General features: G+C 46.6%; 1 protein-coding gene across 1 annotated transcript in view; it reads right to left on the bottom strand.

Annotated features, from left to right (window-relative positions):
- Lmtk2 (lemur tyrosine kinase 2) overlaps nt 1-3,083 on the bottom strand; it is an 87,306-nt gene extending 84,223 nt beyond the window's left edge. The window contains exon 1 of the mRNA XM_045142803.1: nt 2,981-3,083. Within this exon, the coding sequence (XP_044998738.1) occupies nt 2,981-3,083 (103 nt within the window). The remainder of the gene's footprint in view (nt 1-2,980) is intronic.
- Between the last annotated feature and the right edge of the window lie 6,353 nt (nt 3,084-9,436).

Raw genomic sequence — 9,436 nt, 5'->3', positions numbered from 1 at the left:
GGCTAGAATAAGACCCTACTTCGAAAACCCAAAAATAAAATAAAACAGGAATCTATCTCAAAATTGGAGGTGTACAGCTCAGTGGTGGGGCATTTTCTTGAGTGAGTGGTGGGTTCAATCCACAGTCATTAAAAAAGAAAAAAAAAATCCCAGTTACAGTATTAATAACTTCCTTTGAAAAGATGAAAAGACAAGTTCCCACCTCTGTGACTGGTATTTGAGAATGCTCTGTTTCCACACAATTTAGTTACAGATACCTGTTAATCATATGTCACACATATAAGCCACGTACCTACCCTCTACAAACTACAAAAGGAGAATCTACAAAGGTTGCTATAAATCACCAAACATTTCCTTCAGCTTCATTTATATCAGAATTTGACATTTTTCTTCACAAATTCATTTTTTTCTGATTATTTTGTTCTACAACACCCCCAATAAAACTCACCTTTGGGAGGGGAGCTTAGGGAATGGCTCAGCAGTTAAAGCCCCTTGCTTGCAAAGCCCAGCAGCTTGGGTTTGGATTCCCATATAAACGCATCTATGGTCCCAACACACCTGCATGTTGTGGTGCTCATACCCATACAAACACATGTTTGTTTGTTTGTTTGTTTTTGAGGTAGGGTCTCCCTCTAGCTCAGGCTGACCTGGAATTCACTATGTAGTCTCAGGGTGGCCTTGAAGTCACAGCAATCCGCCTACCTCAGATCTGCCTAACGCCTCCCAAGTACTGGGATTAAAGACATGCACCACCACATCTGGCAGACAAATTTTTAATTTAAGTTTTCTGTAACTCATGTCTTCATAAAATGCTAGGAGAACAGAATAAAAGACATGAAAGAGGATCACAAGCAGACACACTTTCAGGACAGATTGCTACGGAAAAGCTATTTCTCAAAACACATTCAAAAATATAAGATACAAAATCTCCTAGAAGCTTCTTGAATCCCTGTGACATGAATACTCTATCCACGATCCTACTCTAGTGCTAATTTTCAATTTCCATATCAATACCCTGAAATAGCAACACCACTGTAGAATCTCACTTCCCTAGCTGAGCTGCCTAGCTACTTCTGACAACATTCAATTATCTATTACATCAGAACACACAACATTCTCACAGACTTGAGTCTAAAGCAGTGACAGAAATGCAAGGCTTCCTTACGTGGTACAGTGATCTCACTTGTCATCCAACTAAAGGACACTCAATGGTGTAGCCTGGTTAACCTGGTGAAGCTCTTGAAGCAATTACAACCATCTTTCATTGTGGATTTATTTGAAAATTATGTCTACTGGAAGCAGTACCTCCACAGTCTACACCCAGTATTATGCCAAAACAATTCATGACCTCAAAAGTATTCCTACTAGTTACAAGACTTAAGCTGAAGTGGGAAAAAACATTCACACTAAGATCTAAGATCTGGGTGTGGGCTTCAACTACAATATTGCTTTGGATAGGTCATTTGACCACCAGGATCAGAACAGCTCCAATTACAAGATGAAGAGATTGGTCTAAATTCTCCATCATGTTTTTTACAACTCTAAAATTCTTTAGATCTATGAAACCATTCCACCCTCCCCATTGCAAAGATAAGCAATAGAGGATGATGGCAAGTTAGCCTAGGTTTGTTGGGTTGTTTGTTTCCTGTTCTTAAAAAAATATATTTTGAATGGCCCTCCTTTAATCCCAGCACTCGGGAGGCAGAGGTAGGAAGAGCGCCACAAGTTCAAGGCCACCCTGAGAATACATAGTGAATTCCAGGTCAGCCTGGGCCAGAGTGAGACCCTACCTTGAAAAAACAAAAAATAAAAATTTTATATATATTTATTTTTTTTGCCAGGTGTGATGGTGCACACCTTTAACCCCAGCACTCGGGAGGCAGAAGTAGGAGGATCAACATGAGTTCGAGGCCACCCTGAGACTCAATAGTGAACTCCAGGTCAGCCTGGGCTAGAATGAGACCCTACCTCAAAAAACAAAAACAGATAATTTTTCTGAGGTACTTTCTTGGGTTGAAGTTTCATTCATAAGCTCCAAATGAAAACTATATGGAAGCAGGGTGTGGTGGCGCATGCCTTTAATTCCAGCATTTGGGAGACAGAGGTAGGAGGATTGCCGTGAGTTCAAGGCCACCCTGAGACTACATATTCCAGGTCAGCCTGGGCTAGAGTGAGACCCTACCTCGAAAAAGAAAAAAAAAAAACAAAACTATATGGAAAACCATGTATGGAAGTATAGGTCTGCTGTTAACCTCGGCACATGGGAAGCTGAGTTAGGGTTAGGCCAGCTTGGTCTACAGAGTTTTCTAGGTCCACCTGGGTTAGAGTGAGACTGAAAGAAGAGAAGGAAAAAAAAAAAAACTATGTTAAGAGTGAAAAAAATTAAAAATTGCACCCTACTGTCAGTAAAATAGACGCTACAATTACCCTTAGGCCTGTTGTCAATAGTTATTCAAAAGCTGGCTTCCAGAAACAGAAATATTTATCGTCGCCTCCTTTTCATCCCCAGAGATTCATTCCAAATAAAAAGCATAGCATCTACAAGAAGAAGAAAACGAGATCTACTGACAACTTCGGAACAAGTTCCAGGGAGCTAAGGAAACTGGGCAACACCCCGCAAGTCACCTGCTTAATTTAAGCATGATGAGAGAGCTAACGAAGAACAGTTCTTTTTATAAGATGTGAGAAATGCACAGGAAGGCAGGTGACATCTGGTGGGGGGGGGGGAGAAGCAGACTGTCGTGAGGGATTGTAAGCTGAGGACCTTGAGGCAACAGGTTAGGTAGGGGGTCTCCATCACCCCGTCCCCGGCGGGGTGGGTGGGGGGAGATGGGTCGCCGTCACCCCGCCCGCCGCCCTCCCCGAGCCGCAGCGCCGCGCCCCCGCCCCACGCCCCTGCGGCAGAAACCTCCGGCTCCCCGCGGCCTCCCGCCCTCGGGTCCGCAGGCCCCGGGACCCCCGCGGCCGCCGCCCGGCTCACCTGCACCTGTTTGCGGAAGCGGCGCGGCGCCCGCCCGCCCGGGGACCAGCAGCAGCAGCAGCAGCAGCAGCGGCGGCAGCGGCGGCGCGGGCGGCCCCGGCATCTCGCCCGGCACAGCAGCGCGGTCCTCCGCACGCACGCACGCACGCACGCAAACACCCCGGGGCCGACCGGCCGGCTCTGAGGTCGCCTTCCGTGGATCCGTCGGTCGGTCCGTCCGCCAGGCGGTCCCTGCCTCCTTCCTCGGCTGGCCTCAGCGACAGCCGCGCTGGCGGCTGCTTCGGGGCGCACGTTGCTTCGGCCAAACCTCCTCAGCCTGCTTCCCAGTCCGCACCCGCCGCTCCGGCCGCACAACCAACAACATCCTTCCCGCGCGTCCGCACCGCCGCGGGCGCCGCCGCCGCCGCCTCTCAACGGCAGCCAGCCTGCGGAGCCGCGGGCCCGGGCAGCCGCGCTCCCGCCGCCATGATGGGCTGCGTCATGTGACGTAGCACGGGGGAGGGGGCGGGACACGCGGTGACCGACAGCCCAGACAGCCAATCGTCGATCCCTACCGGCTCTGGAGGCCCCGCCCCTTGGGTCTGGAGGCGGGGGGGGGGGAGGCCGGTGCGCCCCCTGCAGACCAAGGAATGCGTGGGCAGCAGGTGACACCGACAATTCTTTTTAAATTTAAAATACAGGGAAGTATTTTTTTTAATAAATAAATAAACAAACATCCACTTGCAAAATTCAACCTGGTCTCTCCTCAGTATTTTATCACCAGAAAAAATATATATATGGCTGTTTTGTCTTCTGCCTTTCTTACTCTTGTCAGAGACGTGTTAGGCTGTTCCCTCCAGGTTGACTACACATCCTCCTCTCAGCCTTCAAGGAGCTTCGGCTTTTTAATTTAATTTTACTTTATTTATTTATTTATTTTGGTTTGTTTTTTTTTTTTTTGAAATTGGGTCTCGCTCTATTCCAGGCTGACCTGGAATTCACTATGTCCTATCAGGGTGGCCTCGAACTCACCGCGATCCTCCTACCTCTGCCTCCCCAGTGCTGGGATTAAAGGCATGCGCCACTACGCCCGGAGTTATTTTATTTTATTTTTTTTCAAATTTTTATTAACAACTTCCATGATTATAAAAAATATCCCATGGTAATCCCCTCTCCCCGCCCCCTTTTTAAAATTTATTTACTTTTGTGGGTTTTTTCGAGGTAGAGTCTCACTCTAGCTCAGGCTGACCTAGAATTCACATAGGCAGTATCAGGGTGGCCTTGAACATCATGGCCATCCTCCTACCTCTGCTGGATTAAAGGCATGCACCACCATGCCCGGCTCAGGCTTTTGATTTTAATTCAAGGAGAACAGAACGCCTCTGCTCTCATCACCCACTGACAACCACTGAAGTCAAGCTGCTCCCTCTGCCAAGACAGCCCTTCCCCTCTTGTCCACTTGGCAAATACTGTTCCTTTCATTCGTCAAAACACACCTGAAGTATGACTTCACCAGTGAAGGCTCTTCACCCAGCTCTGGGACCATGCCTAGCATCTGTTACCCTGCCCCAGCCTGGGCCTGGACAGACTGCTATCCCAGCTGCTGTGTTTTATTGTCCCTGTGACTGGAAGCTCCCTGAGGACAGCAACCGTGTCCGATTGTAGTGCAGGGCTCTTGCTCAGAGCAGATGTTCTCTAAATGAACCATGCCAGGTCCTGGTAGGAAGAGACAACTTCAGGGTAAGGTGGAAATCTTCTGCGAAAGGAATGGAAAAGGCATTTTCTAGCTGACAGTAACCTAGTTCAGGGGCCACGTTGTTGGGGGGAAAAAAATGCTGGCTTTTCTGCCAGAGCCTCTGTGGTCCAGTTTATGCATGAGAAGGACTGATTTGAATCTTATCAGATGGGATTTCAGCATCTGGCAAACAGGGATCATCCTCAGTTCTTCAAACTTTTCCCCACACCACTCCAAATATCCACCCCAAATGCCAGCCCTCCATGGTGCTAACCCAACACCAGACACACTGTGACCAGGGAATATTTGTTGAATGATTGGCGCAGGCACCTAGGGAAACATAGCTGGCGTGTGACAGTTAACATTTGCTACTTTCTGCTGGTCTCTCTGTGGGAAAGGAAAGGAAGGCAGAGGTCTAGGAAACAGGCATAGTCACCCCGGTGTACTTTTACTTCTAGCAGGAAGCTGGAGCCTTTGTGCTGAAGGCAACCTGGAACTCACGCCACACCCTGAGAAGAGGCTGTGACTAGCGGCCCTGGACCACGAAAAGTTCCTCCCTCATAATGCTTGTGGTAGTTAATCATAATTAAGAAGGAGCCCAACAACACGTCATTCTACGATCACAAAGCAGGTTTTGTTATTATTTGAGCAAGCCCAAAAGTTTACACACAAACACTTTTATTCCCTCTTGCACAGAGCGCAGGTTAAGGTACACATTCCTCAGAGGGTGGCTAATGGAAACCTTTGGGCCAGCTCCCACCTTACCATTCCTACCTTTGCCCGGTTCTTCCCTTGAAGACTTCCAGTAAGAAGTTCTGAAAGAACAAAGGCCCATTGGCTCTGTTACATTTCACTTAGCAGTCAGAAAACAGCCTTTAGCACAATTTAAGATTAGATTCCCTTATGATAAGGAACAATATAATTTGGTGCGTCTATAACTGCCTGCACATGTATCGGCCTTTTGCAAGTTCTCTCCCATGTTAAGCCATCATTCGGAAGACCCTTGCTAGCACAGAGTGTCCTGCCAGCTAGCCCTGGCACAGGCCTCCATGCTAAAGGACATGGGGTCAGTTCAGTACTAGGTGAGTCGCAGCTCTGGAAGAGTGGCATCCACTAGATACCCTAAAGATTAGCAAAGCCCAGCAGGATCAAATGGGGCATCTGGGAGGGTTCTGCTGATAGGGTACTGGAATAGGCTGGTACTAGCTCCTGAAAGTCAGTTGTTAAAGCTACAGTTCTGTGTGCCAGTTGTTAAACACAGCCATTAAATAAAAACTAAATCAGAGGGCTGGAGAGATGGCTTAACGGTTAAGGTACTTGCCTGCAAAGACAAAGGACTCAGGTTCAATTCCCCAGTACCCACATAAAGTCAGATGCACAAGGTGGTGCAAGCATCTGGAGTTCATTTGTAGTGACTGGACACCCTGGTGTGCCCATTCTCTCTATCTGCCTCATTCTCTCTTTCGAGTGAATAAATAAATAAATAATTTTTTGTGGTTTTTTTTTCAAAGTAGGGTCGTACTCTAGCCCAGGCTGACCTGGAATTTACTCAGGATGGCCTTGAACTCATGGCGATCCTCTTACCTCTGCCTCCCACATGCTAGGATGAAAGGCGTGTGCCACAAAACATGGCTCAATAATTTTTTTAAAATATTAAATTATAGCCAAGCATGGTGGTTCATGCCTTTCATCCCAACACTTGGGAGGCAAAAGGTGGGAAGATCACTATGAGTTTGAGGCTACCCTGAGACTCCATTGTCCAGGTCAGCCTGGGCTAGAGTGAGACCCTACCTCAAAAACACAAAGCAAAAAAAGTAAATAATAACCAGCTGTGATGCTGGAGACCTGTAAGCCCAGCATTTAGGAGACAGAGGCAGGAGGGAGAGGAGCTCAAGGCCATATTCGACTATGTACTGAGTTCAAGCCCAGCCTAGGCTACATGAACCCTGTCTCAGAAAAGCAAAAACAAAAAATTACATACATTTACAAGCCAGGCATCGTGGCAAATGCCTTTAATCTCAGCACTTGGGAGGCAGAGGTAGGAAGATTTACAGTGAGTTCAAGACTACCCTGAGACTACATAGTGAATTTCAGATCAGCCTGGGCTAGAGTGAGATTCTACCTTGAAAAAACCAAAAAAAAAAAAAATTATGTACATTTAAAATTAGATAAATTATATTAAAACATGGGCAATGAAAAGTGCTTCCAGAAGGAAACACAAAATGAAATCTGGCAAAATAAAATGTCAAATGATTTTTTTTCTCAGAACTATAGACATTTACTGATGGTTTGCAACAACACAAATTGGCTTATTTTAAAAAAAGAAGTGGGCCTTCCAGTGAGTTGTTGGCCAGGGAGTTCCCTGATGCCCCCAAAACATTAAAGGCCATTCCTGAGGCCCTTGGTTTCCCACCAGGAATAGATGGTAAGAACCTATTGCTGAAGACTCCACATACATGGGCTGCCAGGTCACTGAGAAATCCTGCTGGAGCTGAGCTGAAAACCTCCTCCATGCAGACCAGCTGACTAAAGCTGGAAAAAGCCACACTGCATGCAGTTCAATGGGAGAGAGAGAAATCACAAGTGAAGATACTCAACAGTGCACGCTGCAAGCCTTATATTTGACCAGCCAGGCCAAATGAGCCAATAGGCACAATAGGGGCACATCTGTCATGGGGGAAACCAACCACCCTCTAATTTGACTGGAGGCCAGCTCCATGAGAGGGAATACATCCCTGATACTGAAAACCTAAAACAGAGGTAGTCATGAGCCCTAGGGGTGTAACGTCTGCTAATGTCTGGCTAAAAGTATATACTATGCTCATCAAACTGTCCAGTTCATACCATATATTAATGCTACTCTCACTTTTGGCTAGAGAACCTTCTCTTTTCAGATGGCAGTGACCTTGGGATGACATAAAAGGCACCATGGTGCTGAGAAGTGACAGAGGAGTGCTCAGCACTGAAATGTCTCAATCACACCTTTAAGGCTCAGGGTCCATTGTGGAAGGGGTGGCAGAAAGAATATAAGAGCCAAAGGAAGGTAGGACTCCTTACAACGTGCTCCTCCAGAAACAAAATGGCCTGGATATCCATGACCCCACAGTGCCTGACACTATCTACACAAGACCATCATAATAGAAAGAAAAGATCATGACATCAAAATAAAAGAGAGGGGGAGGGATATGATGGAGAGTGGAGTTTCAAAGGGGAAAGTGGGGGAAGGGAGGAATTACCATGGAATATTGTTTACAACTATGGAAGTTGTCAATAAAAAATAATATATTAAAAAATTCTAATTAGCCGGCTGTGGTGGCACAAGCCTTTAATCCCAGCACTCGGGAGGCAGAGGTAGGAGGATCGCCAGGAGTTCGAGGCCACACTGAGACTCCATAGTGAATTCCAGGTCAGCCTGGGCCAGAGTGAGACCCTACCTCGAAAAAAAAAAATTCTAATTAGATAAGAGTGGGGCTGGAAAGATGGCTTAGTGGTTAAGGCATTTGCTTGCAAAGCCAAAGGATCCCAGTTCAACTCTCCAGGACCCACATAAGCCAGATGCACAAGGAGGCACATGCATCTGGAGTTTGTCTGCAGTGGCTGGAGGCCCTGGTGCGCCCATTCTCTTTCTCTGTCTCTCTCTCTCTCAAATAAATAAATAAAACATAATTTTTTAAAAAGTGTGTTGGAGAGATGGCTTAGTCGTTAAGATGTTTGCCTGCAAAGCCAAGGGACCTCAATTTGATTCCCAGGACCCATGTAAGCCAGATGCACAAGGTGGTACATGCATCTAGAATTCATTTGCAGTGGCTGGAGATCCTGGCACACCCATTGTCTCTATTTGCCTCTCTCTCTCTCAAGCAAGTAAATAAAAATAATTTTATTTTAGAAAAGTGGTGGGGCCTGGTGAGATAGCTCAATGATTAAAAGGTGCTTGCTTGCAAAGCCTGCTGATCTAGATTCAATTCCCCAGTACCCACATAAAGCCAGATGCAAAAGGTGGCACATGCATCTGGAGCTCATTTGCAGGTGGCCCTAGTACACCCATGTTCCCCCTCCCCTTTCTGCTTGCAAATTTTTTTTTAAGAAAAGTGGTGGGACTGGGGATGTAGCTCAGTTGATAGACTGCTTCTCTAACATACATGAGGCCTTGGGTTTGATCCCAAGCACATGAATTGTGGATGTAGTGAACACCTCTGTAATCCTAGCACTTGAGAAGTAAAGGCAGGAAGATCAAGAGTCCAGGGTCTGGGCTGAAGTGATGGCTTAGCAGTTAAAGCACTTGCCTACAAAACCAGGGACCCAGGTTCAATTACCTAGGACCCATGTAAGCCAGATGCACTAGGTAGCACATGCATCTGGAGTTTGTTGGCAGCATCTGAAGGCCCCAGCGCACCTATTCCCTCCCTCTCTCTCTCTCTTAAAAAAAAAGAGTTCAAGATCAGCTTCAGCTGCATAGTGAATTTGAGGCCAGCCTGGGCTACACGAGACACTTATCTCAAAACACTCACACATGCGCACACACATACACATACCCAAACACGATACCTAATAACTACAACCGTAAACTATAACCTTGGAGTCCCCCTAAAAGAGAACTGTCACTATCTGACACGTCTGGAAGCTCCTTAGGAAGGCACCATTCTCAGAGCTTGTCTTTATTTGATATGACCCAGAAAGCCCTCAGTACAAACAAGCCCTATTCCTGTCTGTGAAAGATAGTCAGTGACAATCATTTAACATCA

Source organism: Jaculus jaculus, chromosome 2 (assembly GCF_020740685.1).
Source record: "Jaculus jaculus isolate mJacJac1 chromosome 2, mJacJac1.mat.Y.cur, whole genome shotgun sequence".
Lineage (NCBI taxonomy): Eukaryota > Metazoa > Chordata > Mammalia > Rodentia > Dipodidae > Jaculus > Jaculus jaculus.
Note: the sequence above shows the minus strand (reverse complement) of the source record. Positions and strands in the feature narration are given on the sequence as shown.